At 46.2% G+C, this 21,588-nt stretch overlaps 1 protein-coding gene across 1 annotated transcript in view; it reads right to left on the reverse strand.

The window, feature by feature from the left end:
* Positions 1-21,588, reverse strand: part of LOC126291749 (MD-2-related lipid-recognition protein-like) — a 100,269-nt gene that overhangs the window by 14,444 nt on the left and 64,237 nt on the right. The window contains exon 3 of the mRNA XM_049985427.1: positions 17,307-17,476. Coding sequence (XP_049841384.1) covers positions 17,307-17,476 — 170 coding nt within the window. The remainder of the gene's footprint in view (positions 1-17,306; positions 17,477-21,588) is intronic.

The raw sequence follows: 21,588 nt of genomic DNA on the forward strand, positions 1-21,588 counted from the left end.
ACGGAAAAAAGAGCTTCAATACCACCTGAAGATGTGTGGCTAAGGGTAGCTTCAGTACCTCTATCAGTTCTCCCTTCTATTCCAGTCTCGTATTGTTCGTAGAAAGAAAGATTGTCGGCATGCCTCTGTGTGGGCTCTTATCTCTCTGATTTTATCCTCATGGCCTCTTCGCGAGATATACGTAGGAGGGAGCAATATACTGCTCGATTCCTCGATGAAGGTATGTTGTCGAAACTTCAACAAAAGCCCGTACCGAGCTACTGAGCGTCTCTCTTGCAGTCTTCCACTGGAGTTTATCTATCATCTCCGTAACGCTTTCGCGATTACTAAATGATCCTGTAACGAAGCGCGCTGCTCTCCGTTGGATCTTCTCTATCTCTTCTATCAACCCTATCTGTTACGGATCCCACTCCGGTGAGCAGTATTCAAGCAGTGGGCGAACAAGTGTATTGTAACCTACTTCCTTTGTTTTCGGACTGCATTTCCTTAGGATTCCTCCAATGAATATCAGTCTGGCATCTGATTTCCCGACGATTAGTTTTGTATAGTCATTCTATTTTAAATCACTCCTAGTGCCTACTCGCAGATAATTTACGGAATTAACTGCTTCCACTTGCTGACCTGCTATACTGTAGCTAAATAACTAAGAAGCTTTCTTTCTATGTATTCGCAGCACATTACACTTGTCTACATCGAGATTCAATTGCCATTCCCTGCACCATGCGTCAATTCGCTGCAGATCCTCCGGCATTTCAGTACAATTCCCATTGTTACAACCTCTCGATATACCACAGCATCATCCGCAAAAAGTCTCAGTGAATTTCCGATGTCATCCACAAGGTCATTTATGTATATTGTGAATAGCAACGGTCCTACGACACTCCCCTGCGGCACACCTGAAATCACTCTTACTTCGGAAGACTTCTCTCCACTGAGAATGACATGCTGCGTTCTGTTATCTAGGAACTCTTCAATCCAATCAGACAATTGATCTGATAGTCAATATGCTCTTACTTTGTTCACTAAACGACTGTGGGGAACTGTATCAAACGCCTTGTGGAAGTCAAGAAACACGGCATCTACCTGTGAACCCGTGTCTAAGGCCCTCTGAGTCTCGTGGGCGAATAGCGCGAGCGGGATTTCGCACGATTGTCTTTTCCGAAACCCATGCTGATTCCTACAGAGTAGATTTCTAGTCTCCAGAAAAGTCATTATACTAGACTATAATACGTGTTCCAAAATTCTACAACTGATCGACGTTAGAGATATAGGTCTACAGTTCTGCACATCTGTTCGACGTCCGTCCTTGAAAACGGGGATGTCCTGTGCCCTTTTCGAATCTTTTGGAACGCTACTCTCTTCTAGAGACCTACGGTACACCGCTGCAAGAAGGGGAGCAAGTTATTTTGCGTACTCTGAGTAAAATCGAACTGGTATCCCATCAGATCCAGCGTACTTTCCTCTTTTGAGTGACTTTAATCGTTTTTCTATCTCTCTGTCATCTATTTCGATATCTACCATTTTGTCAGCTGTGCGACAGTCTAGAGAAGGAACTACAGTGCAGTCTTCCTCTGTGAAACAGCTTTGGAAAAAGACATTTAGTATTTCGGCCCTTAGTCTGTCATCATTTGTTTCAGTACCATTTTGATCACATAGTGTCTGGACATTTTGTTTTGATCCACCTACCGCTTTGACATAGGACCAAATTTTTTAGGATTTTCTGCCAAGTCAGTACATAGAACTTTACTTTCGAATTCATTGAAAGCCTCTCGCATAGCCCTCCTCACACTACATTTCGCTTCGCGTAATTTTTGTTTGTCTGCAAGGCTTTGGCTATGATTATGTTTGCTGTGAAGTTCCCTTTGCTTCCGCAGCAGTTTTCTAACTCGGTTGTTGTACCACGGTGGCTCTTTTCCATCTCTTACGATCTTGCTTGGCACATACTCATCTAATGCATATTGTAAAATGGCTTTGAACTTTGTCCATTGATCCTCAACACTATCTGTACTTGAGATAAAACTTTTGTGTTGAGCCGTCAAGTACTCTAAATCTGCTTTTTGTGACTTTTCAAATGGTGCAAATGGCTCTGAGCACTATGGGACTAACATAAGGACATCACACACACCCATGCTCGAGCCAGGATTCGAACCTGCGTCCGTAGCAGTCGTGCGGTTCCAGACTGTAGCGCCTAGAACCGCTTGGCCACACCGGCCGGCTTGTCACTTTTGATAAACAGATAAATCTTCCTACCTTTTTCAATATTTCTATTTACGGCTGAAATCACTGATGCTGTACCCGCTTTATGATCGCCGATTCCTTGTTCCATGTTAACTGTTTCAAATATTTCGTGTCTGTTTGTCACCAGAAGGTCTAATATGTTATCGCCACGAGTCGAGTCAAGGTAGTTTTCAGATGCTGCACTTAAAAAAGATTTCACTGGATTCTTTCTCCCTGCCACCCGTTATGAACGTTTGAGTCTCCAAATCTGTTCGAGAAATCTACTCGAAATATTTTCCAAATTTTCATTCAGCTGTTCTGCCACAACAGCTGGTGAGCCAGGGGGCCTATACAATAATTACACTGAGGTCACCGCGATTTATGATGGTGCTCTGGACATTAAAAAGGCGGGGGGTGGTTGTTAATAGGATGTGTGATCACTACAGAGCAATGCATGCTCTGCAACGTGCTCCTATGCTGCCAGAAGGCTGGTAAAGAGTTTTAGTGGTAGGGAGTTCCACTCCTCCACCAGCTCGGTTGACAAATGGCGGATGGTCGTTGGTGCGTGCGCCCGTGCTGCTATACGTCTCCCTAACGCAGCCGACACGTCCTACATGCAGTTTAAGTCGGGGGAACGGGCAGGGCAGTCTGCCGAATATTCTCTCGTTCCAGAGCTGCCCAACCTGCGCTGTTCGACTGTCACCCATAAAAATGAGGTCGGAACCGAATGCAGCCCCGAACACACCGCATGCGAAATGGTTGTAGTGCCACAATAACGTTGACGGTCATTGTACCGTGTTCAGCGGTCTGGAGAGCAGTAAGTTCATTCACCATCATGTCTCCCCACACCATACCACCTGGACAACCAAAACGATTATCAGAATGAGATTTTCACTCTGCAGCAGAGTGTGCGTTGATAAGAAACTTTGTGGCGGTTTAAAACTGTGTGCCGGACCGAGATACGAACTCGGGACCTTTGCCTTTCGCGGGCAAGTGCTGGTTCCCCGTTCGAGTCTCGGTCCGGCACACAGTTTTAATCTGCCAGGAAGTTTCAAAACGATTAAGTTTAGTGCCGGACACACCAGCTATATCTCCCACTGACAGATGCTTGATAAAGAATAGTAAGACACAGGTAAATAAGAGACATGGGCTTATTGCGATGACAGTAGAGAGATTTGATAACAAACGTAAACTCTTCTCAATAAAAATAATACGGCTTCTCAGACAGTAACAGGCATTTGCCTGGAACACACAGTGATTAACGTATTGGGACGTGAAGACTAGGCCAACCTAACGACGGAGGTTGAGCGTTCGAAGCAGTCGGGCTACAGGTGCCTCTCGGGACGTCGCTGGAAAGTCGTAAGTCCCAGTGTGGTGCTTTCTGGTCGGGCTCTGGCTGATGGGCTGGTAAGAGTCGACATGAAATGGCTCAGAGCTTCAGTGGAGCGAAATGCCAACGAGTTGGCTTGCACTGCCTTGTATAGCCGAGGCGGAGGAATTAGTGCCGGTCTAGTCTTGCACAAGTGATACGGTGCAGAAATAGGTCCCTGGAACGGAGGAACTCTGGTGCGCTTGTCCCGCCCTCTGTCGTCCTTGCAGTGGTCGACGCTAGGACTGTTGACAAAATATCGATACGTCGCTTAATCGACATGTTTTCAGAAACCTATTGATATGCATAGTACTTTTCTTTGATATATCGATACCATAATGGTAATTTACAGGGCTGATATCTTTTTCACAATTTTCGGTAAATATTTGAAGTTATTCTTTTGAAATTGTATTACAACATAATTTTAGCCGGCCGCTGTGACCGAGCGGTTCTAGACGCTTCAGCCTGAAACCACGCGACCGCTGCCTCGGGCATGGATGAGTGTGATGTCCTTAGGCTTACATAGTTCTACGTTCTAGGAGACTGATGACCTCAGATGTTAAGTCCCGTAGTGCTCAGAGCCATTTGAACCATTTTGAACATAATTTTACGTTCACTGTGTGAAGGAGTCCCACTATTTTTTGAGCTTTCATCACATTCAGTCTTTCTCTTTGACTGTGTGAAGAAAATATAGGTAGCACAAAGAAGAAGTCAAATCCCACTGGTGGGGTGGGGGGGGGGGGGGGGGGGGGGGGAGGCGGTGTAAATGGAATAACAAGATTTCCGATGTGAAGCAATAGCACACCAGTTGCTTTGAAAAACAGTTTTTAATGCAACCGGTGTGCTATTTCTTCACATCGACATTCTTCAAAAGCAGATGTTGAATATAATGCATAAAAATCTAAATGACAAGATTTCTCTTTACGGTGGGCGTAGGTGTGTGAGTGGAAATGCTGACGTAACTGGCGCCCAGCGCTACCAACAGAGACTAACGTTTAACGTCAACACGCAATTTTGACACTACAGCTGCTAGGTCGCTTTTGTCGACAGAAACGAAAGAAACAGGGAAGTCGACATTAATTGTTCCAGACAAATGCGATGTGTGACGAAATCGAACGACAGACCCATCGGACACCTTTTATTGTGCCACTTACATGTAGTTACCATTAGGCAAACTGGTTTTCGATACGCATCGTTTTCCTTTCAATTCTTGCTCTAAGGGGGATAGATAGGCTGCCAGCTTCTTGATGTACAGAATATCTAATAATTAATCAATACTTACAAATACAGCACTAAAATAGGTAATATATTTACAATGTGCAGCGATATTTTTATAGGCAGGTACGTCGATATTTTTTCCGTGATATGTTGATACCGTCTCACAATAAATCGAGACCCCATAGTGATATCGTTTTAAATATCGATATGTCGGATTTCCGATAAACTTTAGAAATACAGGGTGTTCGTAAATAAATATTGGGGTTTTAACGCTTTATAATATTTATTACATTAAACTTACAGTTGTAAATGATATTTCAAATGAAAGAGCAACTCAAACAGTTTTACTAAGAACCTTATAAATGTTCAGTGTGAGCACCATTTGTCACACGGTGCACATCAAGTCTATAGTTCAGTTCTTTCCAAACGTTGATAAGTGATTGTAGCAACAGCTGCTTCAATCCGGTTTCTTAATTCAGGGAGGTCTGCTGGTAGTGGAGGCACGTACACACGATCCTTGATGAAGCCCCAAAGGAAAAATCGCATGGCGTTAGGTCGGGTTGAACTTCACTGTACCCAAGCGCTGGATAGGCCGCAAGGGGACCAATGACAGGGCTTGCTTTGCATGGCCTCCACGTTCACCCGGCCCAACGCCATGCGATTTTTTCCTTTGGGGCTTCATCAAGGATCGTGTTTACGTGCCTCCACTACCAGCAGACCTCCCTGAATTAAGAAACCGGATTGAAGCAGCTGTTGCTACAATAACTTATCAACGTTTGGAAAGAACTGATCTATAGACTTGATGTGCACCGTGTGACAAATGGTGCTCACACTGAACATTTATAAGGTTCTTGGTAAAACTGTTTGAGTTACTCTTTCATTTGACATATCATTTGTAACTGTAAGTTTAATATAATAAATATTATAAAGCGTTAAAACCCCGGTATTCATTTATAACATCCTGTATTAAGTCCTAATCGACGCTGTCCAGAGGGCAACGCCTTTTGCTTATGCAAGCCCGTACCACTTTACTCTCTGAGGGGTTGCCGATCGCATAAGGCGAACGTCATGTACATGGCAATACGCTCATAAGGCCGTGAATGGTGTGGCCTGCCCGTTCCACGGAGTTAAATCCCATCGACCACGGGTGAGATGCGGTGGGGAGACGTATTGCAGCCCGCGCACAACCATCCAGCATATGTAAATTGAAGGGGGATCACTGCTATAAGCTGCAGCGGGACATTGAGCAGAATCAGCGGCGAGGAGCGAAAATATGTACCGGGCCGGGATTCGAACCCGGGATCTCCTGCTTACTACGCAGGTGTGGTAACCACTGCGCCATCCTGGACACAGCATTATCGCAACTGCACGGACTATCTCGGTACGCTTCAAGGCCAAACCACTGTGGTCGCCAGTATTTTATCTTTCTAAAAACTCGCCTTGATGCAGCTTAATACACGTGAAGTAGCATATGGTGCAAAAGTGGTGTGAGGTACAAGCAGCAGATGGTCCAGTACATACCATTCCCGTGGGAGAGCCCGCCAATTGTACTGAACTTGCTTCTGATTGGTCGTCGCATTCGGGTGTTAGGCTCCAAAACGCCAAACGTTTCTTATTAATTATTTACATACTTTTCATTGTATTTAACCAAGTTTTCAGTATGACAATCTCTCATGGTTACCCAACGAATCTACCGTTTCTGTTTATTAAATTTCACTAGTTTTGAGAAACATAAGAGTAATGATAGTGCAACCGAAGTGCTTCGGACACCTTCGGGTCGCTTTGGTGCGCCAGGGAGACGAAGTACTTCGGCGGCGCTAGTCACCCTGTTTCGGGTGCTCTTCAGAGTAGGACGTGTATCTCGGTTTCGGACAGACATGTTGTACTCCATATCGGAAGTTGCCAGAAAAGTTACCTTATTATTAAGAAAGCTATGTCGAGCGTTGTAGAAGACAGGGTAAGAAGTGATATTTTAAAATATAAACAAACAGGATACATTAATGAGAGGTGTCGCCTACCACCAATGTCAGTACTACAGATCTTGCCTTCTGTAGATACCTGGGCAAGTGCCATCCCACACAAGAAAAACACAAACACAGGTTCAAGCTTGAGATGACAGCATAGCAGTCTCCGCTGAAGAAGATCTCAAAACCGATGAGCTGTCTTCTGCGCTGAGGACACAACTTTAGAAGACAACAGGTTGGTGGTAACAACGGTTACGGACTCTTATTCAGTCTCTACAGATCTCTCCAGCTTCCAGATCTGACTTCCAACCTGACAACATATAATTTTATACAACACTCCCAGCAAGCGCAACCTATCTGCAGTCCCTGTACACTGTACTCACTGTTAGCTACTTAGAGATTCCCACAGGAGGTCGGACGTATTTGTACATTCGCAGCACTGAAGGAAGCGCATCCGTTGCCCAGCCAGGCTTATTCATTGTTTGAATGCATGGTGTCTGCTCCTTCGACCGAACAGACACCACGCAGATACCGCAGGTGCGAAACTCTATGAAACACTATATGTACGTATAGTGTATAACAGCTGCGGGATTTATAACTATCCAGAGCGACCTTAAGTGGAATGACCAAATGAAACAGATAGCGGCAAAATCAGACACCAGACTCAGATTCATCCGAAGAATCTTAAAGAAAAGTATATACACTCCTGGCCATTAAAACTGCTACACCAAGAAGAAATGCAGATGATACACGGGTATTCATTGGACAAATATATTATACTAGAACTGACATGTGATTACATTTTCACGCAATTTGGGTGCATAGCTCCTGAGAAATCAGTACCCAGAACAACCACCTCTGGCCGTAATAACAGCCTTGATACGCCTGGGCACTGAGTCAAACAGAGATTGGATGGCGTGTACAGGTACAGCTGCCCATGCAGCTTCAACACGATACCACAGTTCATCAAGAGTAGTGACTGGCGTATTGTGACGAGAAAGTTGCTCGACCACCATTGACCAGAGGTTTTCAATTGTTGGGAGATCTGGAGAATGTGCTGGCCAGGGCAGCAGTCGAACATTTTATGTATCCAGAAAGGCCCGTACAGGACCTACAACATGCGGTCGTGCATTATCCCGCTTAAATGTAGGGTTTCGTAGGGATCGAATGAAGGGTAGAGCCACGGGTCTTAGAAACATCTGAAATGTAACGTCCACTGTTCAAAGCGCCGTCAATGCGAACAAGAAGTGACCGAGACGCCTAACCAATGGTACCCCATACCACCACGCCGGGTGATACGCCAGTATGGCGATGACGAATACACGCTTTCAATGTGCGTTCACCGCGATGTCGCCAAACACGGATGCGACCATCAAGGTGCTATAAACAGAACCTGGATTCATCCGAAAAACTGACGTTTTGCCAATCGTGCACCAAGGTTCGTCGTTGAGCACACCATCGCAGGCACTCCTGTCTGTGATGCAGCGTCAAGAGTAACCGCACCCATGGTTTCCGAGCTGATAGTCCACGACGCTGCAAACCTCGTAGAACTGATCGTGCAGATGGTTGTTGTCTTGGAAACGTCCCCATCTGTTGACTCAGGGATCGAGACGTGGCTGCACGATCCGTTACTGCCATGCGGATAAGATGCCTGTCATCTCGACTGCTAGTGTTACGAGGCCGTTGGGATCCAGAATGGCGTTCCGTATTACCCTCCTGAACCCACCGATTCCATATTCTGCTAACAGTCATTGGATCTCGACCAACACGAGCAGCAATGTCGGGGTAAGATAAACCGCAATCGCGATGGGCTACAATCCGACCCTTATCAAAGTCGGAAACGTGATGGTACGCATTTCTTCTCCTTAAACGAGGCATCACAACAACGTTTCACCAGGCAACGCCGGTCAATTGCTGTTTGTATATGAGAAGTCGGTTGGAAACTTTCCTTATGTCAGCACGTTGTAGGTGTCGCCATAGGCGCCAACCTTGTGTCAATGATCTGAAAAGCTAATCATTTGCATAGCACAGCATCTTCTTCCTTTCGGTTAAATTTCGCGTCTGTAGCACCTCATCTTCGAGGTGTAGCAATTTTAACGGCTAGCAGTGTATGAAGATGGTATCTGTCCGAAAGAACAGATAATATATATATATATATATATATATATATATATATATATATATATATATATATATATATATATATTTGTTAAGACTCATCGACCATTGGACCATCTTCTTCTGTGAGCGGACTCTTGCGGGAATCGGCGGTAAAGCTGCGAATAATGAGTATAATGGGCAGGAGCACTATGAATATGGTGCGGGACAACAAGTTGGGAATGTTGGTCTCACGGGAGGCGTGCCAGAGATAAGTCCCTGCAGTCGCACTATCTTCTGTGCCCTCGGTTGTTCAGATGGATAGAGCGTCTGCCATATGACAGAAGATTCCGGATTCGAGTCCCGGTCGGGGCACACATTTTCAACTGTCCCCGTTAACTTTATGTCAACGCCTGTTTGCAGTTAAGGGTAATCATTTCATTGTAATTTACAGTAATGTAACTCATACACGAAAACAAGTGGCTTATAAGGCGCTTGTTCGCTCGATTCTTGAGTGTTTGTTCATCTATCTGTGTTCCCTATCAGATGGAACTGATAGAGGAGATCCAACGAAGAGCGGCTCGTTTCGTCACAGGATCGTTAAGCTGGCGAGAGAGCGTTACGGAGATGCTAAACAAACTTCACTGGCAGACGTTACAAGAGAGGCGTTGTGCATCTCGGAGAGGGTTAATATTGAAATGTCGGGGCAGCACTTTTCAGGAGGAGTCGGACAACGTATTACTTCCCCCACATCTCGCGTATTGACCACGAGGAGAAAATCCGAGAACTTAGAGCGAATACAGAGGCTCACCGACAATCACACTTCCACGCTCTATTCGCTAGTGGAACGAGGTTGGACGGATCAGATAGTGGTACCGAAAGTACCCCTCCGCCACACACCATTAGCTGGCTTCTTAGTACGATGGAGATGGGTGTCTGTTCTGTCAAAGAAACAGACATGAATTCAAATAACAATTCAGCAATTGTCAACTGCGCTGGTGGACTAATGGAACGCCCTACCACAAGAACTCAATACCAACCTTGCGCCCAGCATGCGAGAACGTTGCGTAGCATGCAATGCCACGCGTGATGGTCACACACACTGTTAAGAACCATCTCTCGCCGTTTGTAATGTCCAGAGAATCGTGATGGCTCGAGCGGTGCCTCTGAAGAAAAGTGTCATTTATTTAGGTCTCATTGCGTATTTATTCATTTACCTTCTGTACTAAACCCTATCTGTTGTTTTTACGTAGGGTACAAGTTTCATCGAGGTATGTTAGTTGGCAGTAACATGTCATGCGAAAGGTGCATTCTTCCGTAAGTTTTGCACGCCACTATAATTGGAAAAAAATATCCTCGGCGTAAGACAGAAACAAGTGGCGCGATCTTAAGACACTTGACTAGCACACTATGTGATCAAAAGTATCCGGACACCTGGCTGAAACTGACTTACAAGTTTGTGGCACCCTCCATCGGTAATGCTGGAATTCAATATGATGTTGGCCCACCCGTAGCCTTGATGACAACTTCAACTCTCACAGGCATACGTTCAATAAGGGGCTAGAAGGTTTCTTGGGGAACGGCAGCCCATTCTTCACAGAGTGCTGCACTGAGGATAGGTATCGATGTCGGTTGGTGAGGCCTGCACGAAGTCGGAGTTCGAAAACATCCCTACGATGTCCTATAACATTCAGGTCAGGACTCTGTGCAGGCCAGTCCATTACAGGGATGTTATTGTCGTGTAACCACTCCGCCACAGGCCGTGCATTGTGAACAGGTGGTCGATCGTGTTCAAAGATGGAATCGCCATCCCTGAATCGCTCTTCATCAGTGGGGAGCAAGAAGGTGCTTAAAACATCAGTGTAGACCTGTGCTGTGATAGTGCCACGCCAAACGAGTCCCCTCCCTGAAAAACACTACCGACTCCGAATTTTTCTGTTGACACTACATACGCTGGCAGGTGGCGTTCTCCGGGTATTCGCCATTTACAGCCGTGGTGCGTGGCTTATGAGCAGCCACTCGACCATGAAATCCAAGTTTTCTCACCTCCTGGCTAACTGTCATAGTGCAGTGGATCCTGATGCAGTTTGGAATTCCTGTGTGATGGGCTGGATAGATGTCTGCCTATTACACATCACCATCCTCTTCATCTGTCGGCGGTCTCTGTCAGTCAACAGACGAGGTCGGCCTGTATGCTTTTGTGCTGTACGTATCCCTTCATGTTTCCACTTCACTATTACTTCTGAAACAGTGGACCTAGGGATGTTTGTGGGTGTGGAAATCTCGCGTACAGACATATGATACAAGTGACACCCAATGACCTGACTACGTTCGAAGTTTGTGACTTCCGCGGAGCGCCCCATTCTGCTTCCCCACGATGTCTAATGACTACCGAGGTCGTTGATATGGAGTACCTGGCAGTAGGTGGCATCACAATGCAACAAATATAAAAAACGTATGTTTTGTGGGGGGTCCGGATACTTTTGATCACGTAATGTACTTGCGAGGGTGGCGCTTCAGGTGCTCTTCGGATCATTAATTCCGTCTTTTCGTGATTTCGCTAAATCTCTTGTGGTGGATGTTCTTTGAAACGACGCAGCCGATTTTCCTCTACATGCAGTGTACCTGCCCTCCGTCTCTGTTGATCTCATCGTCTAAGCGACGTTAAAGCCTAAGCTTCGTTTTTCCCATTCATACCCCCTCCAGTGCCGGGGACGCGGAGAGATGCAAAGTAAAAACAATTCAAAACGACGAATGTTTTAATCACCTAATTACAGATAGACCTCAATTTGTGAAAAATCACATGAAACATACACCATCTGCACAAAAGAGGCTTGACACCTATTGTTGTTGTGGTCTTCAGTCCAGAGACTAGTTTGATGCAGCTCACCATGCTACTCTATCCTGTGCAAGCTTCTTCATCTCCGAGTACCTAATGCAACCGACATTCCTCTGAATCTGATTAGTGTATTCATCTCTTGCTGTCCCTCTACGATTTTTACCCTCCACGCTGCCCTCCAATACTAAATTGGTGATCCCTTGATGCCTCAGAACATGTCCTACCAACTGGTCCCTTCTTCTAGTCAAGTTGTGCCACAAGCTCCTCTTCTCCCCAATTCTATTCAATACTTCCTCGTTAGATATGTGACCTGCCCATCTAATCTTCAGCATTCTTCTGCAGCACTACATTTGGAAAGCTTCTATTCTCTTCTTGTCCAAACTATCTATCGTCCATTTTTCGCTTCCATACACTCCATAGAAATACTTTCAGAAAGGACTTCCTGTCACATAAATCTGTAATCGATGTTAACAGATTTCTCTTCTTCAGAAACGCTTTCCTTGCAATTGAGAGACTACAGTTTATATATTCTAAACTTCGATCATCATCAGTAATTTTTTTCCCAAATAGCATAACTCATTTACTACTTCAAGTGTCTCATTTACCAATCCAATTGTCCCAGCATCACATTATTTAATTCGACTACATTCCACTATCCTCGTTTTGCTTTTATTGATGTGCATCTTACATCCTCCTTTCAAGACACTGTCAATTCTGTTCAACTGCTCTTCCAGATCCTTTGCCGTCTCCGACAGAATTACAGTGTCATCGGCAAACCTCAAAGTTTTTATTTCTTCTCCATGGATTTTAATTCCTACTCCCAATTTTCCTTTTGTCTCCTTTACTGCTTGCTCAGTATACAGATTGAATAACATCGGGGATAGGCTACAACCCTGTCACTCCCTTTCCAACCACTGCTTCCCTTTCAAGCTCCTCGACTCTTATAACTGCCATCTGGTTTCTGAACAAATTATAAATAGCCTTTCGGTGCCTGCATTTTACCCCTTCCATCTTCCGAATTTGAAAGAGAGTATTCCAGTAAATATTATCAAAAGCTTTCTCTAAGTCTACATACGTCTTTCCTTAATCTATATTCTAAGATACTTCGTAGGGTCAGTATTGCCTCACGTGTTCCAATATTTCTACGGAATCCGAAATGATCTTCCCCGAGGTCCGCTTCTACCAGTTTTTCCATTAGTCTGTAAAGGATTCGTGTTAGTATTTTCAGCCGTGGCTTATTAAACTGATAGTTCGGCAATTTTCACACTTGTGAACACCTGATTTCTTTCGGATTGGAATTATTATACACTCCTGGAAATGGAAAAAAGAACACATTGACACCGGTGTGTCAGACCCACCATACTTGCTCCGGACACTGCGAGAGGGCTGTACAAGCAATGATCACACGCATGGCACAGCGGACACACCAGGAACCGCGGTGTTGGCCGTTGAATGGTGCTAGCTGCGCAGCATTTGTGCACCGCCGCCGTCAGTGTCAGCCAGTTTGCCGTGGCATATGGAGCTCCATCGCAGTCTTTAACACTGGTAGCATGCCGCGACAGCGTGGACGTGAACCGTATGTGCAGTTGACGGACTTTGAGCGAGGGCGTATAGTGGGCATGCGGGAGGCCGGGTGGACGTACCGCCGAATTGCTCAACACGTGGGGCGTGAGGTCTCCACAGTACATCGATGTTGTCGCCAGTGGTCGGCGGAAGGTGCTCGTGCCCGTCGACCTGGGACCGGACCGCAGCGACGCACGGATGTACGCCAAGACCGTAGGATCCTACGCAGTACCGTAGGGGACCGCACCGCCACTTCCCAGCAAATTAGGGACACTGTTGCTCCTGGGGTATCGGCGAGGACCATTCGCAACCGTCTCCATGAAGCTGGGCTACGGTCCCGCACACCGTTAGGCCGTCTTCCGCTCACGCCCCAACATCGTGCAGCCCGCCTCCAGTGGTGTCGCGACAGGCGTGAATGGAGGGACGAATGGAGACGTGTCGTCTTCAGCGATGAGAGTCGCTTCTGCCTTGGTGCCAATGATGGTCGTATGCGTGTTTGGCGCCGTGCAGGTGAGCGCCACAATCAGGACTGCATACGACCGAGGCACACAGGGCCAACACCCGGCATCATGGTGTGGGGAGCGATCTCCTACACTGGCCGTACACCTCTGGTGATCGTCGAGGGGACACTGAATAGTGCACGGTACATCCAAACCGTCATCTAACCCATCGTTCTACCATTCCTAGACCGGCAAGGGAACTTGCTGTTCCAACAGGACAATGCACGTCCGCATGTATCCCGTGCCACCCAACGTGCTCTAGAAGCTGTAAGTCAACTACCCTGGCCAGCAAGATCTCCGGATCTGTCCCCCATTGAGCATGTTTGGGACTGGATGAAGCGTCGTCTCACGCGGTCTGCACGTCCAGCACGAACGCTGGTCCAACTAAGGCGCCAGGTGGAAATGGCATGGCAAGCCGTCCCACAGGACTACATTCAGCATCTCTACGATCGTCTCCATGGGAGAATAGCAGCCTGCATTGCTGCGAAAGGTGGATATACACTGTACTAGTGCCGACATTGTGCATGCTCTGTTGCCTGTGTCTATGTGCCTGTGGTTCTGTCAGTGTGATCATGTGATGTATCTGACCCCAGGAATGTGTCAATAAAGTTTCCCCTTCCTGGGACAATGAATTCACGGTGTTCTTATTTCAATTTCCAGGAGTGTATTCTTCTGTCTCATACATCTTGCTCACCAAACGATAGTTTTGTCAGGGCTGGGCTCTCCCAAGACCGTCAGTAGTAATGGAATGTTGTCTACTTCCGGGGCCTTGTTTCAACTCAGGTCTTTCAGTGCTCCGTCAAATTCTTCACGCAGTATCATATCTCCCATTTCATCTTTATCTACTTCCTCTCCCATTTCCATAATATTACACTCCTGTACATTGCCCTTGTATTGATCCTCTATATACTCCTTCCATCTTCCTGCTTTTCCTTCTTTGCTTAGAACTGGTTTTCCATCTGAGCTCTTGATATTCATACAAGTCGCTCTCTTTTCTCCAAAGGTCTCTTTAATTTTCCTGTAGGCAGTGTCTATCTTACCCCTAGTGATATGTGCCTCTACATCCTTACATTTGTCCTCTAGCCATCCCTACTTCGCCATTTTGCACTTCGTATCGATCTCGTTTTCGAGACGTTTGTATTCCTTTTCGCCTGCTTTATTTACTGCATTTTTATCATCAATGAAATTCACTATCTCTTCTGTTACCAAAGGATTTCTACTGTTCCTCGTCTCTTTGTGGGTAATGATATGGGGTGGTCTACCCTCCGCTTTTATGGTGGCTTGAACTCTGCTGGACACGTTCGATGACGCGTCGGAATGTCTGTGGTGGAGTGGCACCGCAGTATTCCTCAAGAACCGAAACCAGAGAAAGCTGCGATGTTAGGCACGGGCTATGAAGCAAATTCGAAGTTCCAGCTCATCCCAAAAAGGTTCCAGTGAGTACATATCAGGACTCTGGTTTCATTTCTTGTGGTGTTTCAGTCATCATCATCATCATCATCATCATCATCATTTGTTTTGGGTCTTTGTCCCAGTTCAACGCGGGGTCGGTCATGTGACTATGGATTTGGCGATGTTAGTGTCGCCATCCCATATCCCCAGGGACGGAAGAAGTGTACCCCAGTTGTCTGCGTCCAGTGAAAGCCATGAAATAGTGCGAACGTTAGTCAAATATCTGCGAGACGTGTAACTGAGGCGGGACGTGGGGACCAGCCCGGTATCCACATAGTGGGTTGTCGAAAACCGCCTAAGAACCACATCCTGGTTGACCGGCACACCGCCAGGTAGATTCGAACCGGGGCCGGCGCGGCTACCTGAGTTCAGAAAGCAGCGCATTAGCAACCTCGGCTAACCTGGCGGGTTTCTCGTGGTGTTTCAACACTTTTGTCAAATCTATGTATGTAGCTATCGATGCACAATATTTGAAGAACCAGTACTAAATGAAGAATCTAGTAATATGGACTCTAACACACGCAAAAAGGAACAACGAACCACAAAGAAATTATCTGAATAGGACGGAAATCCGTAGATGTGATACACATGAACAGACATACAAATGACTACAATTTCGGAAAAATGGATGATTTACTCAAGAGGAAAAGGTTCGCAAATTTAGCAAGTCATAAACAATTTGGTCCTCCTCTGACCCTTATGGAAGCAGTTGCTGGGTTTGCCTTGATTCATAGAGTTACTGGAAACCCTCCTAAGGGATATCGTGTTAAATTCTGCCCAAGTGGCGGCTTAGTTCGTCAAACTCCTGAGCTGGTTGGATGTCCCTGCCCATAGTGCTCCAAATGTCCTCAACTGGAAAGAGATTCGACGACCTTGCTGGCCAAAGTATAAGGGGCGTTCAAAAAGGAACGAGGAGGAGGCATAATTACAGAAACCCGTACCTGTATGTTAGAAGCATTGACCTGGCTGTAGAGACTCCTGTCCCACTATTACACAAGGCGAGGTGAATCGTTTGCCCCCAGAGCCTTTTTAAGGGGTCCAAAAATGGCGTAATCACAGGGAGAGAGGTCCAGACTGTATGGAGGGTGGCCGGGAACCTCCCATTTGAATTTCTGCAGGAGTGCCGCGACTGTGTTGGCAGTTTGAGGCTTTGCACTGTCGTGGAGCAGAATGACCCCACGGATGAGATTGGCTCGTCGTTTCGATTTGATCGCTCGGCGAAGGGTGGTCAATGTTTGCGAGTAATGCTGGGGATTCACTGTTGTCCCGTGCTGCAGGAAGTGAATGAGAGGGGGGCCATCTTGGTCGAAGAAGAACGTCAGCATAACGATTTGCCTCGACGACTACGTCCAGCTGTATGTGGAGAACTGGTTAAGATGCAGTCCCGGGAATTTTATGAGACAGCCATTCACCGCCTTGTGTCACAGTGGGGCAAGTGTTTCAACAGCCAGGGTCAATATTTCTAACATACACTTAGTGGTTTCTGTAATTATTCCTCCGGCTCGTTTCTTTGGAAAACACGAAGACAAGTAGTAGAAATTCTCGCTGTGTGGGGGTGTACATTATTTTGCTGAAATGTAACCACACGACGACGGCTTGGCAACATAGTGGGACAGCTGTGCTGTAATACTGTCGCCGATGACAACCAAATGGGTCCTGCTATGAAATGAAATGCCACCCCAGACCACCACTCCTGACTGTCGGACCATATGGCAGGCGTCTGCTACTTCCCAAACTTCACAGAAGCTCTCCTGCGAACCTTGCAGGAGAGCTTATGTGAAGTTTGGAAAGCGAGAGACGAGGTACTGGCTGAAATAAAGCTGTGAGGACGGGGCGTGAGTCGTGCTTGGGTAGCTCAGATGGTAGAGCACTTGCCATCGAAAGGCAAAGGTCCCGAGTTCGAGTCTCGGTCCGGCACACAGTTTTAATCTGCCAGGAAGTTTCAAGCCTAGCATGTTATATGAAGTACCCTCTACGACGGTCTTCTGGAGTATGGTTGTAGGTGCAACTGCTACTCTGAGTTGAAGAGGTTGGCTCCATCGAACCAGTCAGTATGTTGATGAGCTGAAGAGCAGAGATTGTCGTACCGTGGGTATTCGGCGACCCAGGGTGAGGTTGAAGGTGTAGTTGCTGGTCTGGCCCCCGGTGACCGGGCAGCTGGTGAAGTGGCAGGCGTCCGTGTCCATGCCCTCGAACTTGGCGTTCATCAGCGGACCCTTCCAGGAAGCCACGCTCACCAGCTCGTCTGCGCTCTCATCTGCAACACAAAACACCACATGTAAATGCTCGCCCACATGTCACTGCAACTTATGGGGGAATGGTCACACTTATGTCGAAACTCAAGGTGTCTCTTTCCAGCCGGCCGGAGTGGCCAAGCGGTTCTAGGCGCTACAGTCTGAAGCTGCGCGACCGCTACGGTCACAGGTTCGAATCCTGCCTCAAGTCCCATAGTGCTCAGAGCCATTTGAACCATTTTGTCTCTTTCCGGTAGTAATTAATGTCAGTTACAGGGTGACAATTATTGAGCTATATGAAAAAAGACGAAATTAGTTACAAACTATTGCGTGCACACACTTTAGTCAACATATAAACGTCACTACAGATATTCGGATTTAGGTTATGAGATGTCATCATCGGTGATAACATGGCGGAGACGAATGGCGACATTCTCCATGACCTGCTGAAGCGTCAGGACATCGATGCTGTCGATGACCTCCTGAATGGCTGTTTTCAGCAGAGCAATAGTTTTGAGGTTAATGCTGTACACCTTGTCTTTAACATAGGCGCACAAAAGCGAGTCGGATGTGTTCGGATCCGGATTATATGGCGACCAATCGAAGCCCATGTCAGAGGCCTCTGGTTACCCCAGAGCCAGAATGCACGCCCCAAAGTCCTCCTCCACGACATTAAACAATCTCCTGCTTGGACGGGGTTGAGCTCCGTCTTGCATGAACCACATCTTGTCGAAATCAGGGAAATAATGGGGATGAAATCATCTTCAAAACCTTCCATACTGTTTGGTAGTCACTATGTCATCAAGGAATATCGCACCCTTATTCCGTGACTGGACACTGCACACCACACCCACTGAGAGTGAAGAGACTTCTCGTTCGTGAAATGGGGATTTTCACTCCCAAAAATGCGCCAGGTTTGCTTATTGATGAACCCATCCAAATGAAAGTGGGCTTCGTCGCTAAACCAAACCATGCGTGCTCACACTAATTCCCATCGCGCCCCGCGACCAATCGTGCAGTTTGAACGTCCTAATGCAAACGGCTAAGAAGTTGTTAGGATTTTATTTCAACCGGTAAAATCCACATGCAAAATATTGGCTGCCGACGTGAACTGGAAATTTCTGAATAAACAGTTAAATATGACTTTTTCGCTGGATTTATGGGACCGAAACTGGTTCGAACCTATTTAGCAACAGTTTATCGTAGGTCGCAGGATCAACGAAGGGTACCTAGCGACTGGAAAAAAGCGCAGGTCACTTCCATTTTAAAAAAGGGCCGTAAGACAGCTGCACAGAATTATAGGCCTTTATCGTTGACGTCAATCTGTAGAATTATGACGTTTTTGGAGAATGAAACTCTCCTCTATACGGAGTGCGTAAACTGAAACCTCGCGAAACTCAGCTCGCTCTGTTCCTCCATGAGATCGACAGCGCCGTACGCCGTGTTCGTTGACTTCAGGAAGGCATTTGACGCCGTCCCACGCTGCTGTTTAGAAGAAAAAAACTACGAGCTTATCGAGTATCTGAGCAGATTTCCGACTGGATTCAAGACTTCCCAACAGACACACCTCAACACATCGCTCTTAACGGAACAAAATCGACAGATGTAAAAGTAATTTCCGGAGTACCCCAAGAAAGTGTGATAGGACCGTTACTAGGAGGGTGAGTCAAATGAAAACCTTAAATTTGTAATAGCAAATCGAAAGCCGTTATCTTGTAAGTTGGTAAGCGTGCTGCAAACAGCGTGCAGAACGGCCTGTAGGTGGCAGCATAGTGCAGACGCACACATACCGTCGCAGTATAAAGATGGCCGTCCCACTTGCGACTTGCAGCAGGGAAAAACAGCGTTCTGTTATTCGGCTTTTGCGTAGTGAAGCTGTGAAACCTATTGAAATTCATCGACGAATGAAGATTCAGTACTGTGATGCACGTTTGTCACAGCAGCAAGTCTACGAATGGAGTAGAAAGTTCGCAAATGGTGTGACTTCAATGGAAGATGCTCCTCGTCCAGGTCAGGCACAATGAATTGTGACTCCACAGAACATTGCAGCAGTTGAAGCCATAGTGAAGGAAAACAGCCGAGTGACACTGAATGAAATTGCAGTATGTTTACAGATTAGTCATGGGTCAGCACACCACATTGTGCATGTATGTGCTCCAGTTTCACAAAGTGTCTGCGAGATGGGTGCCACTGCACCTGGCTCCTGAAATGAGAGAACGACGTGTTGATGCTTGTGAAGAACTTCTTCGACGTTTTGAACGAGAAGGTGATGGCTTCCTTGCAAGCATCGTCACTGGGGACGAAACATGGGTTCACTTCCATCAACCAGAAACGAAGAGAGCGAGCAAGGAATGGCACCATTCCTCATCAGGAAAACCAAAGAAGTTTGGAACAGAACGATCAGCAGGGAACGTTATGCTGACTCTCTTTTGGGACGACAAAGGCGTCATTTTGGAGCATCACATGCCTAGAGAGACCACTGTCACCAGTGAATCATACACAGATCTCCTAAAAAATCATCTGCGGCCTGCAGTCAAATCAAAGAGACGTGGATTGCTGTCAGCAGGTGTCCTTTTGCAACATGACAATGCAAGGCCCCACACTGCTCGTACAACAGTTGCAACTATCACAGACCTGCATTTTGAGTGTCTTCCTCATCCACCATACTCACCAGACCTTGCCTCATGTGATTTCCATATGCTTAAACCACTCAAAGACGCAATGGGAGGAAAGAAATTCCATTCTGATGAAGAGGTACGCCACGCGGTGCATGAGTGGTTGTGCGGACTACCAAAAGAATTTTTTTCTAAAGGGATTTATGCACTTTGTAAGCGCTGGAGGACTTGCATTGAGTGTGGGGGAGCTTATGTTGAAATGTGATACAGCTTTGTACCACTTCTGCACAATAAATAATATTTAAATAAATATTTAAGGTTTTCATTTGACTCACCCTCGTATTTACAATATATATAAATGATTTAGTAGAAAGAGACAGATGCCTTCTATGGCTGTTCGCAGATGAAGCGGTTGCCTGTCTACAACAAAATAGCAACGCCAGAATTTATCAACAGTGCAGGCTCTGGCTGTTGACCTTAAACGTAAATAAATATAATATATTGGCATACAAAGGAAAAGAAATCCACTACTGTTCAACTACAGTATTATTGACAAAATGCTGGAAACAGTATTTACCGTAACATATCTAGGAGTGACTATCCAGAGGGACCTTTAGTGGAATGACGTAAATAGTGGGAAGGTAGATGCCAGATAGATTCACAGGATGAATCTTAAGGAAATGTAACTCATCCGTGAAGGGAGTGGCTCATGAAGCCCTTGTTCGACCGATTCGTGACTACTGTTCATCTGTCTAGGATCCCTACAATGTATAACTCATAGAAGAGATAGAGAAGATCCAACGAAGAGCAACGCGTTTGGCCACTTCATCATTCAGCCGGCGTAAAAGCGTTACCAACATGGTCAACAAACTGCATTCGCAAGCGTTGCGAGAAGGGCTCTGTGCATAATGTAGAGGATCAGTATTGAAATATCGAGAGAGCACTCTCGGGGAAGAGTCGGACAACATATTGCTTCCTCCCATCTACATCTACATCTACATCCATACTCCACAAGCCACCTGACGGTGTGTGGCGGAGGGTACCCTGAGTACCTCTATCGGTTCTCCCTTTTATTCCAGTCTCGTATTGTTCGTGGAAAGAAGGATTGTTGGTATGCTTCTGTGTGGGCTCTAATCTATCTGATTTTATCCTCATGGTCTCTTCGCGAGATATACGTAGGAGGCAGCAATATACTGCTTGACTCTTCGGTGAAGGTACGTTCTCGAAACTTTAACAAAAGCCCACATCTTGCGTAATGGCCACGAGGAGAAAATTCGAAAATGTAGAGGCTTACCGACAATCATTCTTCCTGCGCGCTGTTTGCGAGTAGAAGAGTCAGGGGTAGCATAATTACCCTCCGCTACACACCATTAGGTGTTTTTTTGGAGAATGACGTAGATGTAAGTAGAGCTTTACCAGAAATCTCGATAACAGAAAAATTCGCTGAACATTTGACCATGCATAAACCCACCCATTCCGCAATAAAGGAAATGAGCAGTCCAGGGGAAGATCCCTCTTGG

The sequence above is a fragment of the Schistocerca gregaria genome, chromosome 9 (genome assembly GCF_023897955.1).
Source record: "Schistocerca gregaria isolate iqSchGreg1 chromosome 9, iqSchGreg1.2, whole genome shotgun sequence".
Lineage (NCBI taxonomy): Eukaryota > Metazoa > Arthropoda > Insecta > Orthoptera > Acrididae > Schistocerca > Schistocerca gregaria.